Raw genomic sequence first — 26,794 nt, forward strand, 5'->3', positions numbered from 1 at the left:
GCAGCTCTGGAGGTCTGGACCAGCTCTTGATGTAATGTCTATGCTGTCAGGATGTTAACAGGCCAACATAGAATAGGCATACAAGGGCATACACACAGTACCTGTGTGTACAATTTCTGATATTCTTATATACAAAGTGTGTTCCCAAATTCCCACTGTTCATTGTCATTTGATATAATTGGGCTAGGACTGCACAATGACTTTGGCTGCAGCACAGATCAGGAGGCCAAAGATTCCTATGTGTCACTGCAAGATTGGGGAGGCAATGTGAATGAAACTTACCACGACTGCAACGAATAAGTCGCAAAACCGTATCTGATTTTAATGCAACCTGCATCATATGCGACCCTATTCACTTGCATTGCGCTGCGACGTAGCAGTGACACATAGCAAGCTTTGACCACACGACCAAAGTCGCCATGTAGCCGAAGCCTTGTGATTTACTTATGATTACTTTTAGCATGACTAGGAATATACGCTATAAGGCTGCCGTCACACGTTCAGTATTTGGTCAGTATTTTACATCAGTATTTGTAGCCAAAACCAGTAGTGGATGATAAATGCAGAAGTGGTGCATAAGTTTCTATTATATTTTTCTTCTGATTGTTCCACTCATGGTTTTGGCTTCAAATACTGATGTAAAATACTGACCAAATACTGATAGTGTGAGGCCGGCCTTATCCCCATACACATGGTTTTAGGAGCTGGATTTTTCACCCCCAGGGTATTCTGATTTCTGGGTTAGCAGGTTTCTTTACCTCTACAGCAGCTGTCTCTTTGCTATTGGCAGTAAGTGTGTTAAAAGTTTTTATTTGATGCACTTTAGCTTAAAGACACCTCCCCACATCAAGTCCTTCTACTCCTCCTCTCACATGCTCAAGAACCAGGAACTGAGTGAGTGCAAGTTTTTAGTCTTCCTTCCTTAATAACTTTCCAGAATTAAAAAAAAAAGTCTTCGGATCCAGACACAAGGTATGTTATTAACATGTAAGCTCCTGGCACTACACTGGTGAATTGTTTTAATGTTGCATTCTTGGCTTTCTGTTTGTGTGATTACATTCAATGGATACACAGTAAAATCAGAAGAAAGAGGAGGTAAGGATCCAGGAGGCATTTATCCAAACCTTGCCAAATAAGTGCTGATTTTTGGGGGAAGCGTGGAGGTAATCTCTACAGTGAGGAGGGCATATTTGTTTGTTTTTTTTGTTGTTTTTTATCGATTCATCTATTTAAAGAAAAATATAATAATAAGGCAGGTGTGATGAAGGCATATCAGAATGGTGGGGAAAAAAACTTCTATATTATAGAGCCCTAAAGGCAAGATGCCTGCAGGAGTAACCTGCTGATTGGAACAGCTAATGCTAATTTTCTCTACAATGGTGGTGTGAGGAGCATGGCTAATTGCTAGTGCTCATTGATCTCTATAGGTTTCCTTTGTTTTATGCATGGATTCCACGTACCCTTAGGGATCAGGTACATTAAAGATTTTTTTTTTTCTTTTTTTTCTTACGCATGTGTTTAATGTTGCTGCAGATTATTTTCTTCTCTGCACATCTGCAGCAATATCCTCCTGTTACTGTATGTGGATTTTGCAGAGGATTTTGTTTCAGATTTCACCCTTTGCATCGCAGGCAAAGTTCACACGAACTTATTTATTTTTATTTTTTTTTATCTCGGTTCTGTTTGCGAAACACGGATAACACTAGGACCAATGTTATTCAATTGGGCTTTTCAGATGAGCGGGGTTTTTTTGTTTTTGTTTTTTTCTCTACACAGATCAAATTCCACCACTTTCTTACTTTTGTTGGATGGAACTCCCCTATTGGTGTTTTGGGGTGCACAAAAAGAAAATTGCAAATTATCCAATTTTTTTTTTTTTTTTTTTTTTAATTTTAAAGATACATTATCATTATTTACCTTGCAAATTAAACCAATAGTGGATTTTCCTTGCTGGGAAAAGGAGAGAACAGAGTACAGTAAATTAAAACTATAAAACCAATAGTAGAAAATATTCTCACCTGGCAAAGTTGTACTATAGGCTATATAAACCTGAAGAAGGCAGCAAGCAGCTGAAACGTGTTGTTTGTGTTCTCTTTTTTTTTTTTTTGCACTTATCACATCCCTTTGCCTTTTCATGTCGACAGGAGCACCCTTTTATCTGGTTTATTTTAATTGATCATAATACCTAGGGAACTGTATTTGTTCATGTACATATAAAAATGTATTTATAAGAAATGTATGCAACATTCAGGTGCAAAAAAAAAAACGGATGATAATTGGGGAGAGAGGTAAAAAAATATATAATATATAATTACTATTTTTTTTTTTTTCATGAACGCAACCCAGTGGGTGAAACCTAAATGAATTCCATACAAAGCGTTCACAAGCTATGGGAAAATTTCCATGCAGAAATTTTCCACAACGTGTACAGGAGACTTGGTGAAAACCCAACCATATTCGTACGTGGAATATGTACAACACATTTTTCTGCACCAAAAACCAGAGTGTTTGTAGTAACAAAAAAAAACTGTCTAGGCTGGTTTCACATTTGCGTTTTTTGCCACTGCGTTTTAGCGCAAAAAAAGCATGTTTTTTTTTTCCTATACTTAACATTAAAAACGCATGCGTTTTTTTGCATGCGTTTTGCCGCCACATGCGTCTCTTGTATGCATGCGTTTTGTTGCAGAAATGCAACATGTAGTAATTTTTAGCGGCGTTTTTTGCCGCAAAAAAACGTATTGCTGTCTATGTAAACACATGCGTTTTTAAGCACATGCGTTTGGTTGCGTTAAAAACGCATGCGTTTTTATAAAAAAAACAAAACAAGAAAACACTGATAAGGCACCCCACACCATAAAATTGATAAAGGGACCCTACCCCTAACCTTAACCCTACCCCTAACCCTTGGGATCCTAACCCTAACCCTAAGGCCGGCTTCACACTTGCGAGTTTTACGGACGTAAGAGCGCAGAAACTACATCCGTAAAACTCGCAAAAAATACGGCACAATTATTCTCTATGCCCCTGCTCCTATCTGCCGTATTTTACTGATCAGTATTATACGGCTTTCTACGGCCGTACAAAATCGCAGCATGCTGCGTTTGTCACCGTACTGCGCAAGAAATACGCCAATGAAAGTCTATGGAAGCGTGAAAAATACGGATTTCACACGGACAAGCAGTGTGACTTGCGAGAAATACGCAGCGCTGTTAGAGAGAAAAGCCGGTAATTCAATTACCGGCTTTTTCTTTCTCCTTCCTAAAACCCGACATGATTTGAGACATGGTTTACATACAGTAAACCATGTCTTCTCTCCATTTTTTTTGCAGATTCCACACTACTAATGTCAGTAGTGTGTATCTGCAAAATTTGGCCGTTCTAGCTCTTAAAATAAAGGGTTAAATGGCGGAAAAAATTGGCGTGGGCTCCCGCGCAATTTTCTCCGCCAGAGTAGTAAAGCCAGTGACTGAGGGCAGATATTAATAGCCTGGAGAGGGTCCACAGTTATTGGCCCCCCCCTGGCTAAAAATATCTGCCCCCAGCCACCCCAGAACAGGCACATCTGGAAGATGCGCCTATTCTGGCACTTGGCCACTCTCTTCCCATTCCCGTGTAGCGGTGGGATATGGGGTAATGAAGGGTTAATGCCACCTTGCTATTGTAAGGTGACATTAAGCCTAATTAATAATGGAGAGGCGTCAATTATGACACCTATCCATTATTAATCCAATTGAATGAAAGGGTTAAATAAAACACAAACACATTATTTAAAATTATTTTAATGAAATAAAAACAATGGTTGTTGGAGTATTTTATTCTACGCCCAATCCAGTCACTGAAGACCCTCGTTCTGTGAAAGAAAAAACATAATAAACCAACAATATACTTACCCTCCGCAGATCTGTAACGTCCAACGATGTAAATCCTTCTGAAGGGGTTAAAACATTTTGTAGCAAGGAGCTTTGCTAATGCAATGCTACTCCTCGCTGCAAAACCCCGGGGAATGAGTCTAAATATAGATCAATGAGCTATATTTAGCTTCATTTGCGGTGAGGCGCCCTCTGCTGGCTGTTTATAGATCGTGGGAACTTGCCTAGAAAGCCTGGGAGCTCCTTGCTGCAAAATGTTTTAACCCCTTCAGAAGGATTTACATGGACGTTGGCTGGGGGCATATATTTTTAGCCAGGGGGGGGCCAATAACCGTGGACCCTCTCCAGGCTATTAATATCTGCCCTCAGTCACTGGCTTTACTACTCTGGCGGAGAAAATTGCGCGGGAGCCCACGCCAATTTTTTCCGCCATTTAACCCTTTATTTTAAGAGCTAGAACGGCCAAATTTTGCAGATACACACTACTGACATTAGTAGTGTGGAATCTGCAAAAAAAATGGAGAGAAGACATGGTTTACTGTATGTAAACCATGTCTCAAATCATGTCGGGTTTTAGGAAGGAGAAAGAAAAAGCCGGTAATTGAATTACCGGCTTTCAAGCTGTATAGCGCTGGAAAAAATATTAATATATATACATATATGTGTCTCACTGATATATATATATATATATATATATATATATATATATATATATATATATATATATATATATATATATATATATAATATATATTTTTTTTTTTTTTTTTTTTTTCTTTTTGGGACACATGGATCATTTCTATAGCGGTATGTTGGTTTTGCAAGCCTGCGAGAAAACCACGCAGTACGGATGCCATACGGATTACATACGGAGGATGCCATGCGCAAAAAAACGCTGACACACCCTGCCTACGGAGGAGCTACGGACCACTATTTTCGGGACATTTCAGCGTATTACGGCCGTAATATACGGACCGTATTTTTATACGCTGAGTGTGAAGCCGGCCTAAGGGTTAGGGATAGGATCCCAAGGGTTAGGGGTAGGGTTAGGGTTAAGATCCCTTAGGGTTAGGGTTAGGATCCCTAGGAATACTAGGGATCCAAACCCTAACCCTAAGGGATCTTAACCCTACCCCTAACCCTAGCTATTTCTGTTTAATATTGGTTTTTCTTGTTGATTTTGATGATTGGCAGCTGTCACACACTTCTCATCATGCGTTTAAAAAATGCAAGCGCATGAGAAAACGCGTGTAAACGTCTAAAAAAAAAAAGCGGCGTTTTACCGCGTTTACATGCGTTTTTTTCACCACATGCGTTTGCGTTTAAGACTATGGCCTTTTAAAAATTAAAATAATATAGTTTTCTCCCCACCGCCAATGACCGGCTGCTGTTTATCTGTTGCCTTTTCTATTTTGTCAGAGTGGCCAATAAAACATCCACTCGTTAGCTGCAGCCTGTATGTGACTCAAGTGTCAGGTCACTTTTGAGGTGAGTGGCGCCAACTTTGCTAGAATGGTGGCACTGTGGGAGGTGGGTATCCATTGTCTTTAATTTAATAAGGGTCCTGAATTGATTAAGCAAGAGTTGTCCAGTAGTGGACAACTCCTTTAATTTAAAAATTACTGTGTTGTTTTTTTGTTTTGTTTTTTTTTCCCCCCAAGCATAACTGTCTGACTTTTCAGACTAAGTTGTCGTGTGAGCAATAACACTGTTTCTGGCCATTATACGTCTTGTATTTTGCATTTTTCACCAGGTTTCCTTTCTGCAAGCTCTAATTTTCTGTTGCCTCTGAGCTAGTGGGTGGATCCCAGCTGCTGTGATGTCTGGTAGGCTACATACAGACATAAGAAATGTTATGTCCCCCAGTCTCTTAAGTAACGCATGATCAGAAGTGGTAATAGCATGGAAAACATTACTGTAGTACTGAGCAATGTAGCTGTAGATCCAGCTTTGTAGTGAGGTAAAACTGTTAATAGAAAGCTGGAGCATGGTCTGTGTGTGACTGTTCCTGTTTTGCTCTCTGTTCATCACTCCTTTTCTTTCCGTAGACTGTAATTTGACAGCTCTGGGACCTGGCAGTCCATTTTCACTTGACCTTTAACAGATTTGAGCTGTTTTTTTTTTTTTAGTGAGAATGAGGAGTTCAGGAAAGGAGTGGAAGTGGCTCATAAGTGAAGAAAGAAACATATTTCTCTGAGATACATTGCAAAGTTCTGTATATTTGCTTATACTATATATAGATTTATGCAACATTTGGTTGAAACAGTGACCATTTAAGGCCAAAAAGAAGAGTGAGTGAAGGTAGCACACGTTGCGGATTTTGCTGCGCGTCCGCAGCAGTTTCCCATGAGTTTACAGTACAATATAAACCTATGGAAAACAGAAAACGCTGTGCCCATGCTGCGGAAAAAAATGTGCTGAAACGCAGCGGTTTACATTCCACAGCATGTCACTTCTTTGTGCAGATTCCACTGCTTTTTACACCTGCTCCACAATAGGAATCCGCAGGTGTAAAACCGCAGGGGAATCCGCATAAAAACCGCGGTAAATCCGCAGGTAAAACGTAGTGCCTTTTACCTGCGGATTTGAAAAATCCGCAGAGGTCCATTCTACTTGTGCACATACCCTCAGGGTGGTTTGGTTTCATGCAGTGGTTTGTTTGTTTGTTTGTTTGTTTTTCTTTTTAAAAATCCACTGCATTTTTTTTGTTTCAAATTTTGGGTCCAAATCCAGTAGTAGATCCAGCATAAATTAGAACTATAATGCTATGTGCACCTAGAATTATTATTATTATTATTTATTATTATTTATTTTTATTTTTTTGCCTTTTGGTTGTATTCAAAATTATATGCCAAAAAAAAAAAAAAAAAGTTTTACTAATTTATATGGTAAAACCATTTTGCTGTTCATATGTTCAGTCTTTTGAGCGTTTTTGTTCCTCTTCGAGTTTTGAAAAACACCTGGTTGGGAGAAATGAAAGTACATGTCTCTTGTTTTGAATAGTCTCCTGATGCAAACAAAAAGGCTCCAAAGCAAGGCAGTGTCCAATCAAAAGGCTGCAAAAAAAAAACTTCAGGAAAGAGAAATTGCTTCAGGAAATGGAAAAAGTTCCCAAAGGAGCGTTTGCTGACGCTGCAGTTTCAACTTGAAAGCTTGTTGTTTGCATGGGTTACCCCACCCCTGCACTAGTAAGTGGCTTCCTAGCTGGAACCAAAGAATATACATGCTACTGAGCACTCGCGGGCAGGGTCCTCCCTCCTTATGTACCTGTGTCTTGTTTTTTGCTCATGTATAGGTTTTTTTTTTTTGTTCGTTTGTTTCAGTTAAAAAGATTTCCAAAGTTTGTTAACAAAGAATTGCGCCATTTCCCGTACCCGTAGCGTCTCCATTTTTTTTCTCTTTTTAATTAACAGCCGCGAGTGGATCGTGATTCTTGTTCACAACAGCTGACATGTGACGGAAAAGATGTGGGCTCACAGCCGAATCCCACATCAAAGGGAGGGTGTCCGACATCGGCGTATTATTACGCCTGATGTCAGACAGGGGTTAAAGGGAATCTGTCAACAAGTTTTTGCTTTGTAACCTAAGAGCACCATAATATAGAGGAAGAGACCCAATTCCAGGGATGTATCACTTACTAGATTGTTTTGCTGTTTCAACACAATCCGTGTTTTATCAGCAGGAGATTGTAAGTACAAAACTAGGTGTCTTCCGCCTCTTGGTCCAACCTTGCCCACAGCACTGATTAGTAGCTTTCTGTCACTATACAATGTACACAGAAAGCTGCCAATCGGTTAAATGGGCGTGGGTTTACGCAGCAGAGAATTGTATCACAGCTGCTGCTCCCAGTAAAGTGATACATTGCTGGAATCAGGTTCTCATTCCCTACATCATGGTGCTGTCAGATTACATAACACAAAGCTGCTGACATTCCTTTTAAAATAAGTAACAAAAGACTGAACATGTGCACAGCATTGTCATTTTTGCATTGATTTGCTTTTTTTTTTTTGTAACCGTGGCTTTGTGGTGCTCTTTTAGGTGGAATGTGCATATAGCATAAACCCTTCCTTTTTATATATCTCAAGCCCTTTGAATTCACTGACTTTGGTTCAAAAGATTTAATCTAAAAATGCAGCATCCTTTAAAAAAAAAAGTGTATGAAGTGATTCCATATAAACGGCATCACGCTCTCTCCCGCACCTGAAATCCGCTGCCTCGGGGTAACTTTCAACTCTGCCCTGTCCTTCAAACTGCACGTCCAAACTCTTGCCACCTCCTGTCACCTCCAACTCAAAAATATTGTCAGAATCCGTCCCTTCCTCAGCCCACAATCTACTAAAACTCTTGTGCATGCCCTCATCATCTCCCGCCTCGATTACTGTAACACCCTCCTCTGTGGCCTCCCAGCTAACTCTCTTGCACCACTCCAGTCTGTCCTCAACTCTGCTGCCCGGCTAATCCACCTCTCTCCTCGCTACTCCCCTGCTTCTCCCCTCTGCAAATCCCTCCACTGGTTCCCAATTCCCCAACGAATCCAATTCAAACTACTAACACTGATCTACAAAGCCATACACAACCTGTCCCCTCCCTATATCTCTGAACTAATCTCCCACTATTTTCCATCACGTAATCTTCGATCCTCCCAAGACCTCCTACTCTCCTCCACACTTATTCGTTCCTCACACAACCGCCTCCAAGATTTCTCCCATCCTCTGGAATTCCATGCGTCAACATGTCCGACTATCCACCACCCTCTGATCCTTCAGACAGAACCTGAAAACCCATCTCTTCAAGAAAGCCTACAGCCTGCAATAACCATTCTGCCACCTCGCCCCCTACCTTCTGCCTCTTCCCCACTATCCCATAGAATGTAAGTCCTGTAAATGATATCTATAACTATGTATGTAACCCCTTTCTTATGTACAGCACCATGGAATTAATCGTGCTATATAAATAGGAAAATTCACCTATGGAACACATGGTGCTATCAACACTGCGCACGGCTGTCTGCATTCAATCTAAAGACATCTGGCATGGCCAAATGACTATTCATCAGTGCTCATCCCGATCATGTGAACATGCCTCGGGAATCAGCTGCCATGTGAGCAGCTGACTGCATCTTATGTGCCCAGGGATGTGCTGCCCACAAGGTTGCTTACTGCATGGGGTTAAGCAATCATAGTAATGATCCTTCATCCCTATACAGTGTGCATTTTCATGAAGATTCCTGCATGAAAAATTAGCAATGATTCACCTCTACCATCGATTTGTTTATTTTTCAAAGTATCTCTTTTTTTCTTAAATATTGTTTTATAGGATTTCCTTGTCTACAATACAGCTAGCAAAACAAAGAAAAGCTTGTACTGCTTGATCGAGGTGGAGGAATGTGCGGGCTTGTTATCCAGAGCTTTAAGTATTATTCTGATGGCGTACATTGCATGTTTCCAACCCATCTAATGTTATTCTACCATTGCCTGTAGACACTTCACATGATCAGGACATAATTTTCTATTCGCCACGACAGCACCCACGAGAGAGGGGATCCACCCCTAGGAACAGGAAACCTACAGAGAGATAAAAGGGGCGGTCCCCCTTCACTCCTCAGTTGGTTTCCTGTTCCTAGATGGGAACCCACAGAGAAGACTCTATGGAGCTAAGAAGAGGAAGACCCGCCTGGACTGCCGCCTGTACGACTCTGCTGAGCGGCAGGGGCCCCAGAGCGGGTAGACAGTGTCAGGGGAATGATCCTGCTGGCTCCACCCTCATCTGCTGCGGCTGATGTGAAGCCTGGAGGTTACCAACGGTCTCCCTGCTGGGACACCGTTGTGTGAAGCGCTGACAGTGCGACAAGTACCTTGTTCGGCCCGGACCTGGAGCAGATAGATGGTGCCCTCCTGAGGTATGTGGGGCTGAGCGGCTGTGTGGCGACTCCCCGGTCTGGGTTTCCCTCCTGGTCCCTCCAAGGTAGAGGCGACATGGTTGTGGGTGTAGCACTTACGGCGGCGTCTTCCGGTGTGCAGCAGAGACGCGGGCGTATGCACAGTAGTGTCGGCGTCCCGGAAACAGAGGCTTGAACTTCCGGGGTCGCGGGGTTGGAGTACCATTTCCGGGAGAACCGCCATATTGGATTCCTCTATGCGGTTCCATCCACCCTGGCGCTGTTCTGGAGGAGACACAGGTAAAAGGGGTGTGGATTGTAAAGGATCTGCATTATAAAATGCATCTCGGCAGAAATTAGTGTGCGCTATCATGTCGTCCCAAGAGGAAGTCACTGAGCGCCCTATGGAGGAGTTAATATTACTCGGTGGTGATATTAGGAAAAAGAGTAGTGGACACTCGAAAGTGAGTGACTCCACTGACAAATCAGAGAAGAAAGCGTCCCGTTCCACACCCCAGGCCGAGCAAAGATCCCAACAGCCGGTATATGAATATACTTCTGGGTGAGTGTATACAGGCTTCATGGAAGCGTATGGTAGTCTCTTCTGCTTATATTTCTTAAGCAAAGATGATGGGGAAGTCTAAGCACAAGCAGTGTGCAATATGTACAACGCCCCTGCCTGATTCTTACATTAAAAAACCGTGTCAGAGTTGTATAAATAACACCTTGCAGCAGGAAAGGTCCGTCAAAATGAACGAGATACGTCTAATGATTCGGGAAGAACTTCAGTCCTTAAGTGGTGGTCCATCTATGAGGAGAAGGAGTAGGAGAGTATCATCACCTAGTGCTAATACATCGGCAGAAAGTGGGGAAGTCAGACATCTCTCAGATTTCCTCAGGTGAAGAGGATTATGTCTGTGTTCCTACGAATCAGTAAGGAGTACAATGGGGTTGTCAGAATCAAAGAAACCTCAGACTCCACAAGAGGTTATGTTCGCAGGTCTCTCTCAGCGGAAAGGACATGTATTTCCGGTAAATCAGGCCATCAAAGACCTTGTAAAAAAAAAAAATGGTGTAAAGCCAATATCTTGTAAGAGGCGTTGCCCCTTTGACGATGAGGACTTGGCCACCTGGGCTAAAGTGCCTAAAGTGGATGCGGCTGTAGCATCCACCTCTCGCCATTCCTCTTTACCTGTGGAGGATGCGGGTTCCTTGTCTGATCCTATGGACAGGAAATCGGACGTACTTCTTAAGAAATCATGGGAGGCCTGTGTCACTGCATTTAAACCGGCAATCTCAGCCACATGTACTAGCAGGTCTATGCTGGTTTGGCTGGAGCAGCTGGATCAAAGCATCAAGAGTGGTGTATCCAGGGAGAAATTGCATGCCTCTATTCCTCTAATTAAGGGAGCTGCGGCCTTTATATCCGATGCCTCAAAAGACTCGATCCGTTTAGCAGCCAGAACAGCTAGCCTTACTAATACAGCTCGTTGAGCGTTGTGGTTAAAAAAACTGGAAGGGGGATCCCCAATCCAGGTCTAAGTTGTGCGCCATGCCCTGCCAGGAAGGGCGTTCAGGAAGCCACCATTTAACAAGAAGAGAGACTTTAAGGACCGCTGGAGTGACAGAGTTCAGGCAAAAGGGAAATTTGTTTAATAAACGCCCCTTCAAACCAGCGGATAAATTCCATTAATCCTAGTCTACCAGTGGGAGGTAGATTACTAATGTTTATTAAACAATGGAGAAGGATAACTTATAACCCATGGGCCATAAATTTAAGATCTTCGGGCTTCACTTAGACTTCATCCGGACACCTCCGGATTCTTTTCTTCTAACTACCTTAAAGTCCAGGCCACAGCAAGAGGCACTTGAAACTGAAATTAAATCCCTCTTAGCCAAACAGGTTTTAATAGACATCCCGTCATCTCAAGTTGGGAGAGGATTTTACTCTCCCTTGTTTCTTATTACTAAACCTGATGGCTCCTTCAGGACTATAATTAATTTGAGGAAACTGAACACCTTCATAAGACCAAAAACATTTAAAATGGAATCCATTCGTTCAGCCATAAAAAATTAAAAATATTCCCAAACTGTTACATGGTAGTACTGGATCTTAAAGATGCTTATTACCATCTTCCCATACACCAGTTACACCAACAGTTTCTTCAGGTAGCAGTTTTTATAGATGGTCAGGTTCGTCATCTACAATACAGAGCAATGCCCTTTGGGTTGTCTATGGCTCCGAGGGTTTTTACTAAATTGTTATTAGAAGTAATGTCCTATTTACGATTAAAAGACACACTGGTCATTCCGTATCTAGATGACCTGTTGATTGTAGGCAGGACCCCCCCCCTCCAGTATGAACAAAGGTTGGAGGAAATTGTGGTTTCTTTACAAACGCTTGGCTGGATTGTCAATTGGGAAAAGTCCAGACTCCAGTCCGTAACTTGTCAAAAATTCCTGGGGCTCCTTTTAGATTCAGTTGACCAGATATGTTGGCTTCCTGAGGATAAGAAGGCCTCCATAACTGATAAAGTGGGCTTAGCGATTAAAAAACGCAGTATGTCATTAAGAAGTGCCATGTCCTTGCTAGGTTCACTGACTTCATGTATTCCTGCAGTTCAGTGGGCACAATTTCACACAAGACAACTTCAGAAATTTGTGTTAGATGAAAACATTAATAAAGGTGGACGTTTGAATCAGACAGTTATGTTAACTTTAGAGGTGGTACACTCCCCTACATGGTGGTTGGATTGGGAAAATTTTTCGAGAGGAGTTCTATGGGTGATCACTCCTTCTAGTATAGTGACCACAGATGCTAGTCCTGAAGGTTGGGGAGCACATTTCCAGGATCAGATGGTTCAGGGTCTTTGGTCCAGATCGGAATCTAATAATTCCTCAAATGTTAAAGAATTAGGAGCTATATATTATTCCCTACTCCACTTTCTTCCCCAGCTGCGAGGCTCTCACACAAGGGTTCTCTCCGACAACACCAGACCGGTACTCGGTCGGACACTCTCATGAAAGTTGCATCCGACATCATGAAAATTGCCGAAAGTCATCTGTTGTCCCTGTCAATGGTTCACATCAGAGGCATAGACAATTTTCATGCCGATTTCCTCAGCTGTCACACCCTTCAAGGGGAATGGATGCTCAACAGGAGGATTTTCGGACTAATAACAGCCTGATGGGGTATACCCCAGATAGACTTGTTTTGAACAAGATCCAACCGTCAGGTCAAAGTATTTACCCCTCTATGCAGACAGGACAATCCGGACATATTCGATGCCCTTCAGGTGCCATGGACGTTCAGCCTGGCTTATGCTTTTCCCCCATGGAATCTACTGCCTATAGTTATAAGAAAAATAAGGGAGGAAGGAGCAAGAGTGCTGTTGATAGCCCCATTCTGGCCCAAGAGGCCATGGTTTTCATGGCTCAGAGCGATGTCAATTATAGACCCTTGGATTCTGCCTCAGACCAAGGACCTGCTCTCTCATGGTCCATTCCTCCACCCTCAGGTGAAAGGCATGAACTTGACTGTCTGGAATTTGAGAGGCAGTTATTAAATCTTAGAGGATTTTCTAGAGGGCTAATAGATACCCTCATGAATAGTAGATAGCCTTCTACTACCAAAATTTACGTTAAAATCTGGGAAAAAAATTTTTTGGGAATTCCATAATACACAACTTTCTGCTGAGATTCCTATATTCTCAATACTAGAGTTTCTTCAGAGAGGTCGAGAGTTAGGGCTCTCTGTAAGCACTCTGAAGGTTCAAATTTCAGCTCTAGGAGCTCTCTTTAGTTATGACATTGCAGGCGATAGGTGGATATCCCGTTTTGTGTCAGCTTGTGAGAGGTCCAAACCAGTTCATGTACCGCAGGTCCCTCAGTGGGATCTAACGCTAGTCCTAGATGCATTGACACAGTGCCCCTTTGAAGCTCTTCAAACAGCCTCATTGAGGGTTATTTAATTAAAGACGGTGTTTTTGGTAGCGTTAGTATCTGCTAGGAAAGTGAGCGATCTCCAAGCCTTATCAATAGATCCTTCATTTCTGTCCGTCACATCTGACAGAATAATTTTGAAAACTGGCCCGTCTTATCTTCCTAAGGTAGCCACTAGTTTTCATAGATCCCAGGGATCTTTTTACCTACCTTTTATGGAGACCACTCAACTCCAGAAGAAATGAGCCTTCATACCCTAGATGTTAAAAGGACTGTTCTGACTTATTTAGAGAGAACTAGGGACTGGAGGAAGAGTAGGGTTCTCTTTGTGTCTTTCCAGGGAAAGAACAAAGGATCCAGAGTCACAAAGAACACGTTGTCACGCTGGATCAGAGATGCCGCTGTCTTGCCATATAAAGCTAGAGGAAGAGATCCACCACTGCATGTGTAACAACCCTGTCGGCATCACTGCATGGCCTTCCATTCCCCACCTGCCTGCTACATCTACAGGTCCTTCTCAAAAAATTAGCATATAGTGTTAAATTTCATTATTTACCATAATGTAATGATTACAATTAAACTTTCATATATTATAGATTCATTATCCACCAACTGAAATTTGTCAGGTCTTTTATTGTTTTAATACTGATGATTTTGGCATACAACTCCTGATAACCCAAAAAACCTGTCTCAATAAATTAGCATATCAAAAAAAAGGTTCTCTAAACGACCGATTACCCTAATCTTCTGAATCAACTAATTAACTCTAAACACATGCAAAAGATACCTGAGGCTTTTATAAACTCCCTGCCTGGTTCATTACTCAAAACCCCCATCATGGGTAAGACTAGCGACCTGACAGATGTCAAGAAGGCCATCATTGACACCCTCAAGCAAGAGGGTAAGACCCAGAAAGAAATTTCTCAACAAATAGGCTGTTCCCAGAGTGCTGTATCAAGGCACCTCAATGGTAAGTCTGTTGGAAGGAAACAATGTGGCAGAAAACGCTGTACAACGAGAAGAGGAGACCGGACCCTGAGGAAGATTGTGGAGAAGGACCGATTCCAGACCTTGGGGAACCTGAGGAAGCAGTGGACTGAGTCTGGTGTGGAAACATCCAGAGCCACCGTGCACAGGCGTGTGCAGGAAATGGGCTACAGGTGCCGCATTCCCCAGGTAAAGCCACTTTTGAGCTACAGAGAAGCAGCACTGGACTGTTGCTAAGTGGTCCCAAGTACTTTTTTCTGATGAAAGCAAATTTTGCATGTCATTCGGAAATCAAGGTGCCAGAGTCTGGAGGAAGACTGGGGAGAAGGAAATGCCAAAATGCCTGAAGTCCAGTGTCAAGTACCCACAGTCAGTGATGGTGTGGGGTGCCATGTCAGCTGCTGGTGTTGGTCCACTGTGTTTCATCAAGGGCAGGGTCAATGCAGCTAGCTATCAGGAGATTTTGGAGCACTTCATGCTTCCATCGGCTGAAATGCTTTATGGAGATGAAGATTTCATTTTTCAGCACGACCTGGCACCTGCTCACAGTGCCAAAACCACTGGTAAATGGTTTACTGACCATGGTATTACTGTGCTCAATTGGCCTGCCAACTCTCCTGACCTGAACCCCATAGAGAATCTGTGGGATATTGTGAAGAGAAAGTTGAGAGACGCAAGACCCAACACTCTGGATGAGCTTAAGGCCGCTATTGAAGCATCCTGGGCCTCCATAACATCTCAGCAGTGTCACAGGCTGATTGCCTCCATGCCACGCCGCATTGAAGCAGTCATTTCTGCCAAAGGATTCCCGACCAAGTATTGAGTGCATAACTGAACATTATTATTTGTTGTTTTTTTTGTTTGTTATTAAAAAACACTTTTATTTGATTGGATGGGTGAAATATGCTAATTTATTGAGACAGGTTTTTTGGGTTATCAGGAGTTGTATGCCAAAATCATCAGTATTAAAACAATAAAAGACCTGACAAATTTCAGTTGGTGGATAATGAATCTATAATATATGAAAGTTTAATTGTAATCATCACATTATGGTAAATAATGAAATTTAACACTATATGCTAATTTTTTGAGAAGGACCTGTACTCACTCACCCAGTGCCATGCTGTGAGATCTGTCTGCTGCTGGTTCCATGCCATGTGCTTCATGGCGGCCTGCTCTGTGTACACTTCCTGGCCGTGTGCATAGGGGGGCGGCGCCAGCCATTCCGGATTCTTATTGAGACTGTGTGCACCTCCCTAAGGTGCTTCTGGCCAATTGCCAAGAGGCCTCCTGTATTTAGGGCAGCTCCACCCTGTGGTCTGGGCCTGTGCAATGTGTTTGTTCAGTTAGTGTTTTGCTTCTGAGTTTGCCAGGTCTAGCTCTGTGTTGCTCCCTCTCTGGAGGCTTTTCTCTGTGCATTTGCCTATATCTTTGTCCGCCCTCCAGGAGGCAGAATATCCTGGTCCCTGTGTCTTTTGTCCTTGTGTCTTTGTCCTTGTGTCTTGTTCCATTGCCTTGTCTGTACTTAGTCTTGTCTCGGTCTCCTTGTGTGTGCCTTCCTTCCCTGCTGTGTCTTTCCTTGTGTTCTCGGTCTGCTTGCACTCCGCACTCTTGCGGCTCTGCCTGCTCTGCATCTTGGTGGCTTAGCCGCTGCTCCGCACTTCTGCGGTTCTGCTCCGTCTTGCTCTGCTCCGCTCCCGTTGCTGCAGAAACCTCTTGCTGCAGTTCCACTCTGCAATCCTTGCGGTTCCACTTTGCTTAGCTTCTGCAGTATCTCTTGCTGCAGCTTCTCTCCACATTCTTTGTGGCTCTGCTCAGCTTTTGTCGCTACGCTACCGCTTGCTGCTTTTCCATTCCTATCTGCAGTCTTTCACTCCTCTCCTGTGTGAACAGGTCCCTACCTGTTCCTCCAAACTATATATCCCTACCTGTTCCTTCATCTCACTCACAATTGGACTGCACTCGGGTGTCATCTGAGTGCAGCCTGATTCTAATATTTCATCAGCTAGTCCTGTGTTTCCTGCCGTCCCAGCCAGTCCTGTCTCCTGCCGTCCTAAGTCAGTTCTGTCTCCTGCCGTCCTAGCAAGCCCTGTGTTCTCTGCCGTGTCTCTGCCAGCCCTGTGTTCCAAACTACAAATCTGTACCTGCACGTCCACTGTGAACAGGCCCTTACCTGTTCCTTCATATACCACATCAACCAGTCCTGTGTTCTCTGCCGTGCCTCCCAATCCTGTGTTCCTGCCAGTCCTGCCGTTCCTGCCCTGCCTTCCAGTCCTGTGTTCCTGCTGTCCAAGCCAGTCCTGTTTCCTGCCGTGTCTCTGCCAGCCCTGTGTTCTCTGCCGTGTCTCTGCCAGCCCTGTCTCAGCCGTGCCAGCCTACTCGTCTGTGTTCCAGCCGTGCTCTTCTGCCAGTCCTGCCTAATGCCCGCACCAATCCTGGTGTTCCTGTCTCCCAAGTGGGATCAGCAGCCACAGCCAGACACCACCCTGGAGTAGCACCTGGCAGCTGCCTGCTGCATAAGCCTGTCCTCACCATCAGAGGCTCCAGTGAAAACCCAGGCAGCTGTCATAGTCACGCCCCTTCCAGGGTAGTCTGGTTTGTGGCACAGTGGGGCCACAAAACCCCCGAGCTCACGCCCACCAGTCAGGGCGCGAGCGTAACAGTTTGCACAGGCCATGGCCTCCGCTGTATCCCATGTCCTACCGCTCTCAGAGCATGATGAACTTTCTGTCTACCGGTATGAGCAAGCTGAAGAACTTGTTCCGCCCTGTGTCGTTCCAATTGAGGAGACCTCGGGCCCAATCATAATTTCTAACGCTCTTTACGATCAACTCCGGGCCTATGAGGAAGAGCACAACCCAGCAGACCCACCTAGGTTCTATGGGAATCCTGAGGAATGCCAAAGCTTCCTGGAACAGTGCTTGCGCTACATCCTGCAGAATGCAGCTTGTTTTCCCTCTGACCGGACTAAGGTGGCCTACATCATGTCCTACCTAGCAGGAGATGCTTTATTATGGATTTGTCCCCTCTGGGAAGCAGGGGATCCTATCGTCATGAGTCTTGGGGCCTTCCTGGTGGCCTTCCGTAAAGTCTTTGACAAGCCTCGTCCTGCTGCTCCTGTGATGTCTTCCCCATCTAGATCCGAGAGGCGCTCCAGACGGGCGAAACCTGTGAAGAAACCTCCACGTCAAGCCATGACCGTCTGTGATCCTCCAGTTCCTCTACCCGTTAAAGCAGCTACTCTAATAGAACCCAAAAAGACTGTCAAGAGTGGACTGGCAAAGCATCAGTCTAAGAGCAGTCGTAAGAAGGGCTTACTATGTCGCTGCTGTTGTGAGGAACACCTGGAAGACCTCTGTCCAGGGGATCTAAAGCTCCAAAACCTCGGGCCAGTAGGAGAGACTGCCCTTGGTGAGAATAACTCCCTTCCGCTAAAGTCTGAGTCTGTTCCAGTGCCTTGTGGGAGCTTCGGTCCTGCAGATGTGTTAAAGCTGCTAACCAGACGGAGTCTAAGTGTGATTCCTGTTCCACTGCTCCAGAATCCTGTGAAGGTGTTTGGTGATTGCCGAGTCCTACTTATGAACAGTCCAGTGTTGAAGGGACAACTACAGCTCCAAATCGGAGCATTGTATGCGGAGAGATTTGTTTTCCACTGGTTGACCAGTCCGCCCGTCGGTCGTTCTGAACCGGATACTCTGCTGCCCGTTCCGGTCCAAAGACCCAGCGTGGTTCTGCGTTTGGAACTATCAAGTCTCCAGAAGTTTCTTGTTCCTAAACTGCTAGGTCAATCTACAGTGTTGATATCTTCTCCACCTAATCAGCTGGCTATTGAGTCACAGTGTGCTGACCTCACTGAAGTAAAGGAAACAGTGGCGTCCTCTCCGTACACCTCCAGTGACAATACCAGTGACCAGTTCCCAGGAACATCCCCGTCACTTAAAATATTTTCCCTGAACTTTGGGAAGAAGATGCTTCCTGTAATGATGCCTTCAGATTCCATGTGGCAGGTGGATGAAGAAGTTGAAGCTGAAGCTCTTGCATCTCTGTTCTTCACCAGTCCGGAGGAAGAGATGGTCCAGTTTTGTCTGAGTAACAAGCTGATGGGGCTTCCTGAATGTATGCCTTCTGCTTCCAAGTGGCTACTTGATACTAAGACAGAGACTTACTCATCCTCTAATCTAGAAGAGGAGGTCCAGTTTTTTCAGGGTACCAGGCTGAAGATGTTTCCTGTATGTATGCCTCCAGTTTCCATCTGGCTATTTGGTGAAGATCCCAAGACAGAAGTATTCTCATCTCTGCTTCCCACCGGTCTAAAGGAGAAGGTCCAATTTTCTTGTAATGATGGGCTTAAGTTGGATCCAGTGAACGTGTCTTCAGTTTCCAAGGAATCACATTATGTTGTGGTCAAACCAGTAGCATCCAAGTCCCTGCTTCTTGTCTACCCAGAGGAAATGGTCCAGTCCTTTGATGAAGCTAACCCTGTTGGGCACAAAAAGACTTTGTCTTCTGAGATTCCTGGTGACCCGTTTGCCTTATCCTACTCTAAAGATGTTAAGACTTGGACTGTGAGTGGTTTCTTTCTTCTTCTATGGATCATTTTAGCGGGTTTGAAGAAGAGGGGGCGTAAAGGAGGGGGTACTGTAACAACCCTGTCGGCATCACTGCATGGCCTTCCATTCCCCACCTGCCTGCTACATCTACTCACTCACCCAGTGCCATGCTGTGAGATCTGTCTGCTGCTGGTTCCATGCCATGTGCTTCATGGCGGCCTGCTCTGTGTACACTTCCTGGCCGTGTGCATAGGGGGGCGGCGCCAGCCATTCCGGATTCTTATTGAGACTGTGTGCACCTCCCTAAGGTGCTTCTGGCCAATTGCCAAGAGGCCTCCTGTATTTAGGGCAGCTCCACCCTGTGGTCTGGGCCTGTGCAATGTGTTTGTTCAGTTAGTGTTTTGCTTCTGAGTTTGCCAGGTCTAGCTCTGTGTTGCTCCCTCTCTGGAGGCTTTTCTCTGTGCATTTGCCTATATCTTTGTCCGCCCTCCAGGAGGCAGAATATCCTGGTCCCTGTGTCTTTGTCCTTGTGTCTTTGTCCTTGTGTCTTGTTCCATTGCCTTGTCTGTACTTAGTCTTGTCTCGGTCTCCTTGTGTGTGCCTTCCTTCCCTGCTGTGTCTTTCCTTGTGTTCTCGGTCTGCTTGCACTCCGCACTCTTGCGGCTCTGCCTGCTCTGCATCTTGGTGGCTTAGCCGCTGCTCCGCACTTCTGCGGTTCTGCTCCGTCTTGCTCTGCTCCGCTCCCGTTGCTGCAGAAACCTCTTGCTGCAGTTCCACTTTGCTTAGCTTCTGCAGTATCTCTTGCTGCAGCTTCTCTCCACATTCTTTGTGGCTCTGCTCAGCTTTTGTCGCTACGCTACCGCTTGCTGCTTTTCCATTCCTATCTGCAGTCTTTCACTCCTCTCCTGTGTGAACAGGTCCCTACCTGTTCCTCCAAACTATATATCCCTACCTGTTCCTTCATCTCACTCACAATTGGACTGCACTCGGGTGTCATCTGAGTGCAGCCTGATTCTAATATTTCATCAGCTAGTCCTGTGTTTCCTGCCGTCCCAGCCAGTCCTGTCTCCTGCCGTCCTAAGTCAGTTCTGTCTCCTGCTGTCCTTGCAAGCCCTGTGTTCTCTGCCGTGTCTCTGCCAGCCCTGTGTTCCAAACTACAAATCTGTACCTACACGTCCAGTGTGAACAGGCCCTTACCTGTTCCTTCATATACCACATCAACCAGTCCTGTGTTCTCTGCCGTGCCTCCCAATCCTGTGTTCCTGCCAGTCCTGCCGTTCCTGCCCTGCCTTCCAGTCCTGTGTTCCTGCTGTCCTAGCCAGTCCTGTTTCCTGCCGTGTCTCTGCCAGCCCTGTGTTCTCTGCCGTGTCTCTGCCAGCCCTGTCTCAGCCGTGCCAGCCTACTCGTCTGTGTTCCAGCCGTGCTCTTCTGCCAGTCCTGCCTAATGCCCGCACCAATCCTGGTGTTCCTGTCTCCCAAGTGGGATCAGCAGCCACAGCCAGACACCACCCTGGAGTAGCACCTGGCAGCTGCCTGCTGCATAAGCCTGTCCTCACCATCAGAGGCTCCAGTGAAAACCCAGGCAGCTGTCATAGTCACGCCCCTTCCAGGGTAGTCTGGTTTGTGGCACAGTGGGGCCACAAAACCCCCGAGCTCACGCCCACCAGTCAGGGCGCGAGCGTAACAGCATGTAGGAGCACACTCTACAAGAGCCTTGTTGACTTCCTGGGCAGAGAAGGTGAACGTGCCAATAGACCTTCAGGGGTGGGGAACCCTCGCCCTCCAGCTGTGGGAGAACTACAATTCCCAGCATGTCTCAACTGCTGCAAGTTGCTAGGGCATGCTGGGAGTTGTAGTTTTATAACAGCTGGAAGACCAAGGTTCCCCACCCCTGCATATGTAAGGCTGCAACTTGGTCTTCGCCTAGTACCTTCTATAAGCACTATAGATTAGACCTATCTTCTGCTTCTGATCTAGCCTTTGGGATATCGGTCCTTGACTCAGTAAACCCACCCAATCTATAGTCTCTGTAAATCTCTCGTGGGTGCTGTCGTGGCGAATAGAAAATACCGGATTACTCACCGGTAATGCTCTTTTATAGAGCCCACGACAGCACCCATTCACATCCCTCCCTTTTTATAGTAGCACGTGGTGCCGTTGTGGTGAGGTGTAAATAATAGAATATTATAGTAGAAGGTTGTAAATATGTGTATATATACCTGATCCTATTAACTAAAACCTGGCGGCGGTTCCTCCTATTCTCTGTAAAACAACTGAGGAGCGAAGGGGGACCGCCCCTTTTATCTCTCTGTAGGTTTCCTGTTCCTAGGGGCGGATCCCCTCTCTCGTGGGTGCTGTCATGGGCTCTATAAAAGAGCATTACCGGTGAGTAATCCGGTATTTTACAGCATTTTTTTTTGTAAAACCAATTCCTCCACCACCGATATAAGTCTTCACTCGCTGTTAAAGGATCTTACTCGGTCATGCATTTTACTTTCTTTTACTGTAGAGATTTTAAAACATGCAAATTGTATGCCGAATGGATAGTAATACATAAGGTCTCATATTAATCCCACCTCCAAGTGTGCGGATTGGAGAACAATTGCAATTCCACTAATATTTTCCAGGTTTAGTTTCTCTATTGTTTACCGCACGCTAAAGGGAATCTGTCCAAACTATGTCTAGGTTCTTTTTTATCTAAGTGGAGAAAAAGAATTGCAAAGTTTAAGGCTATGTGCACACGTCAGGATTTTTTTGCGTTTTTTTTCGATAAAAACGCTATAAAATCGCTAAAAAAATGCAAACAATATGCATCCTATCATTTAGAATGCATTCTGCATGTTTTGTGCACATGTTTGCGTTTTTTTCCGCAAAAAAAACGCATTCTGCAAAAAGAAGTAGCATGTTCATTATTTTTGCGGATTTTTTGCGGATTTCCCATTAAATTGGAGTGTCCGGAAAAAAAACGCAAAAAATCCGCACAAAAAATGCGTAAAATCCACGCAAAAAACGCATGTGGATTTCTGGCAGAAATGTCCTGATTTTGTCAGGAAATTTCTGCAAGAAAATCCTGACGTGTGCACATAGCCTAAAAAATGGAAAAAAAAAAAAATTGTGCCATTTTCCAATGCCCTTAGCACATCTCCATTTTTCGTGATCTCGGGTTGGGTGAGAGCTTTTTTTTTTTTTTCCCTTCCATGCCGAGCTTATGTTTTAAAGATACCATTTTGGTGCAGATACGATCTTTTCATCACCCGTTGCGGCGACCAAAAAAACATAATTCTGGCATTTTCACCTTTTTTCTCATTCCACCCACTGTTGTTACATTTGTAATTATGATTTTTTCATGAGCTTTTTTGTTCAGAAGTCTGTTTTTTTTTTTTTTTTTTCAGACATACAAAAATCCACTAAATAATTTAATCAATTTGCCCTTATTTAAAAAAAAAAGGTTTTATGGGTTCAAATATGATTGCTTTGCACCCTAACACGATTATTCATGCATGTATGGTGCAAGCAAAGCTGATCTTTGGGTTCCTTTAAAAATGCAGCATAAGGCTGCTGTCACACCAGCAGTATTTGGTCCATATTTTACATCAGTATCTCTCAGCCAAAACCAGGAGTGGGTGATAAATACAGAAGTGGTACATATGTTTCTATTATACTTTTCCTCTATTTGTTCCACTCCTGGTTTTGGCTTACAAATACTGATGTGAAATACTGACCAAATACTGCTAGTGTGACGGCAGCCTAAGTCAGCAAACTCTGCTTTTTTTTTTTTTTTTTTGCCAAGTGATCACCTTTTGGCTGCAGAAAAAAAACAGCAAAAAAAAAGCAACGTGTGAACACAGCCTAAGAAAGACCTGGTAATTTTATTCTGCGGTTCAATATGATTAGAGTTTGTGCCCATATTGAACTTCAGCTGTGGACAGTGGCATAACTAGTCTGATGGACTCCGGTGCAAGATTTGGATCAGGCCCCCTTATTATTTTTAAATATACACTACCGTTCAAAATTTTGTGTATTCCATGAAAACTCATACTTTTATTAATCAAATGAGTTGCCAAATGAATTTAAAATCTAGTCCAGACACTGACAAGGTTCGAAAAAAAGATTTTTATTTGAAATAATAATTTTCTCCTTCAAACATTGCTTTCATCAAAGAATGCTCCCTTTGCAGCAATTACAGCATTGCAGACCTTTGGCATTCTAGCAGTTAATTTGCTGAGGTAATCGGGAGAAATGTCCCCCCCCATGCTTCCAGAAGCCCCTCCACAAGTTGGTTTGGCTTGATGGGCACTTTTTTGCACCATACGGCCAAGCTGCTCCCACAACAGATCAATGGGGTTGAGATCTGGTGACTGTGCTGGCCGCTCCATTACAGATAGAATACCAGCTGCCTGCTTCTTCCCTAAATAGTTCTTCCATAATTTGGAGGTGTGCTTTGGGCCATTGTCCTGTTGTAGGATGAAATTGGCTCCAATCAAGCGCTGTCCACAGGGTATGGCATGGCACTGCAAAATGTAGTGATAGCCTTCCTTAATCAATATCCCTTTTACCTTGTACAAATCTCCCACTTTACCAGCACCAAAGCAACCCCAGACCATCACATTACCTCCACCATGCTTGACAGATGGCGTCAGCCACTCTTCCAGCATCTATTCAGTTGTTCTGCGTCTCACAAAGGTTCTTCTGTGTGATCCAAACACCTCAAACTTGGATTCGTCTGTCCATAACACTTTTTCCAATTTTCCTCTGTCCAATGTCTGTGTTCATTTGCCCATATTAATCTTCTCCTTTTATTAGCCAGTCTCAGATATGGCTTTTTCTTTGCCACTCTGCCCTGAAGGCCAGCAACCCAGACTCGCCTCTTCACTGTAGACATTGACACTGGTGTTTTGCGTGCACTATTTAATGAAGCTGCCAGTTGAGGACCTGTGAGACATCGATTTCTCAAACTACAGCCTCTAATTTCCTTGACTTGTTGCTCAGTTGTGCAGCGCGGCCTCCCACTTCTGTTTCTACTCTGGTTAGAGCCTGTTTGTGCTCTCCTCTGAAGGGAATAGTATACACCATTGTAGGAAATCTTCAGTTTGCTAGCAATTTCTCGCACGGAATAGCCTTAATTTCTAAGAACAAGAATAGACTGTCGAGTTTTACATGAAAGTTCTTTTTTTTTTTTTTTTTTTTTTCTGGTCATTTTGAGAGTTTTATGGAAAGGCTCACTAGAAAAACTAATACCATTAAAAAACTTAAAGTTTATTAAATGCAACCAAAAACCAAACAAAACACTAAATACATTTTTAAAAGAACACCAAAAGTTGACCTACTTATACCTAACCAGGCAGTGATACAGGATAGGGTATGAGTGTACCTACTTCACCCTAATCACCCCTATTTAAACCCTACCTGCCAGCGGAGGTTAGCACCCTCTTGAACACAATGGCGCCCCCGCTCCTCGGCGGCTCACCCTGATGGCTCTAGAAGTCCCTTACTTAGGCCGGGATCACACATACGCGAGATATGGCCTAGTCTCGCAGGTGAAATCCCTCCTCTGGCGCCGGCACTTGGGAGCGGAGCGTGCAGCTCCATGTATTGCTGTGCGGCTGCTTGCTCCGCTCCGGAGTGCCGGCGCCAGAGGGAGGGATTTCACCTGCGAGACTCGGCCGTATCTCGCGTATGTGTAATCCCAGCCTTATCCATAGTATTGAACTCAATCTTAAACCAATACCTCTACACAAAAATAAACTCTACTCGGCTAGTATATGTAAACCAGTCTAAAGAGCCATCCAACAATTAAGGGACTATAAACTGGGACGATTGGCCAATTATCAACAAAAATCACTGCCAGGTGCAAGTAACCAATCTTGATGATCAGGCGCTCCTAAGGGGTTAATGGGGCAATCATTTTGATAGTTATTACTCACCCTCATAAGTCCCTACCTACCAGCGGAAGTTGGCACCCTTTTAGACGTAATATGGTGCCCCCCGCTCCATGGCGGCTAGCCCTAAAAATCCCCTAATAGCTCAATCAACAAATAAGACACTACAGAAAAATACCAGTTATTAGGGGACTATGAAATACGGGTGATTTGAAAATGTATTGCTAGCATCAGCCACCAACAAACTCCGCTGCCAAGTATAAATAACCACTATCAATCTGATGCTCTTGGGAATTCTAAATCGGACAGAAAAAATTTATAGTAAAAAATCATAGTGCAACATATTCTGAAAAAATTTGATTGTCAGAGAGGTCTCCAGTTGTGAGCCCCAAAAAACAGAATATAATCAATTAAGGTTTAGCAGCATGCCTATACGATTGCAACCTTGTTGAAGCACAAGATAAGTAATAAAAGTCCTGAACAGAGAAAATATCCTAAATCCATGACATATGAACACTCTTGCGCTATGCCCAAAAGTAGGTCAACAAATATAATAATAACCCAGTCAACACTGGCAAACTTATCTGTACTTACATCTTGACAGCATCAACCTCACTTCCCCTCGATGCGTTTCCCTCCCATGATACAGTTCCTCAGGAGGCACATGGGATAATCTGTGTATATCTATAACATCAGAGATAAATGCAGCACCTGGTTGCAGGTGTAGATGCCTCCATAGCCGAGGTGTCTTTAAATATCTAAGCAGCCGATCATTTTATTCCAAGGAAAACTCGCACAAGAAGAACCATAGGGTTACTCGCTATCAATTTGTCCCCATTCTCAAACTGCGCATGTTCACATGCTAAACACAAGAGGTCCATCAAGGACATGTGTGCCAGAGGTACGGCGTTTCCACACTGAGCATGTCCATATTCTAGACGCTAGAGGTTCCTTTAGACAGATCTTCAACTGCGCATGCACTCGCAGTTTGCCCCCACTCTCATGTTACAAGCAATGCCACACAGCGCATGCGTCATGCACCCAGGTTCATAATCAAAAGCCACCTGGATTCAACAGTGGCAAAGCAGCGCAGGTGCAGTCAGATACAAAAACGTCAGCGTCTGTACACAAAGCCGTATCCTAGCACATCAAACCCTGCCAGGCTCAGTGGTGAAACTGCGCAGGCGTAACCAAACTCCAAAACAGCTGCGCCTGCACACCAAGGGTGTCACATCACAACACCTACCCCATCATATTCTCAGATACACACCTTAGTGTTCCACATATTCCCCCAGGTTGATAGTGCCAGGACCAATGACATTAGATCTACAAGGGTAGTCCAAGCCTCCTTCCAGGACAGCGCAGCAAGGCGCGGGATGCGCCGCTGACCCCTCACAAGACTCCTCTCAGGCCTACTGGGTACATTACGGCCCTCCTTTAATAGGTTTATTTTACCTGGGACAGCAGCCCTTACTGGCCTCACCATAAGGTTATGCTTTAAACTGAAGGGATCGCTTGTTCATCCCCTACTACTGCCACCTATATGCATGTATATCAAAGGACTAGAGTAACCCCATGAATAAGACATGGGAGGGTCGAAACGTCGGGTTCATTGTCTACCTTTACCAATGTGGCAACTACCATTTTTTTGTTTCCTTGAATAAAATTGGCATATACCTTTTTTGCATC

General features: G+C 44.3%; 1 protein-coding gene across 6 annotated transcripts in view; it reads left to right on the forward strand.

The window, feature by feature from the left end:
- The first annotated feature begins 841 nt into the window (after nucleotides 1-841).
- LOC138662588 (ras-related protein Rab-7a-like) overlaps nucleotides 842-26,794 on the forward strand; it is a 45,357-nt gene continuing 19,404 nt past the window's right edge. The window contains exons 1-3 of one of the 6 annotated variants that reach the window (XM_069748398.1): nucleotides 887-972; nucleotides 5,289-5,357; nucleotides 5,623-5,695. Coding sequence is in view for 2 of the 6 variants with exons in the window: in XM_069748395.1 (XP_069604496.1) it covers nucleotides 21,586-21,611 (26 nt within the window). In the remaining 4 variants the exon portion in view is untranslated. Of the gene's footprint in view, nucleotides 973-5,288; nucleotides 5,358-5,622; nucleotides 5,696-21,163; nucleotides 21,612-26,794 lie in introns of those variants that run through there. The other 5 variants (XM_069748396.1, XM_069748400.1, XM_069748397.1 and 2 more) reach the window with 5 other exon arrangements.

The sequence above is a fragment of the Ranitomeya imitator genome, chromosome 2 (genome assembly GCF_032444005.1).
Source record: "Ranitomeya imitator isolate aRanImi1 chromosome 2, aRanImi1.pri, whole genome shotgun sequence".
Classification (NCBI taxonomy): Eukaryota; Metazoa; Chordata; class Amphibia; order Anura; family Dendrobatidae; genus Ranitomeya; species Ranitomeya imitator.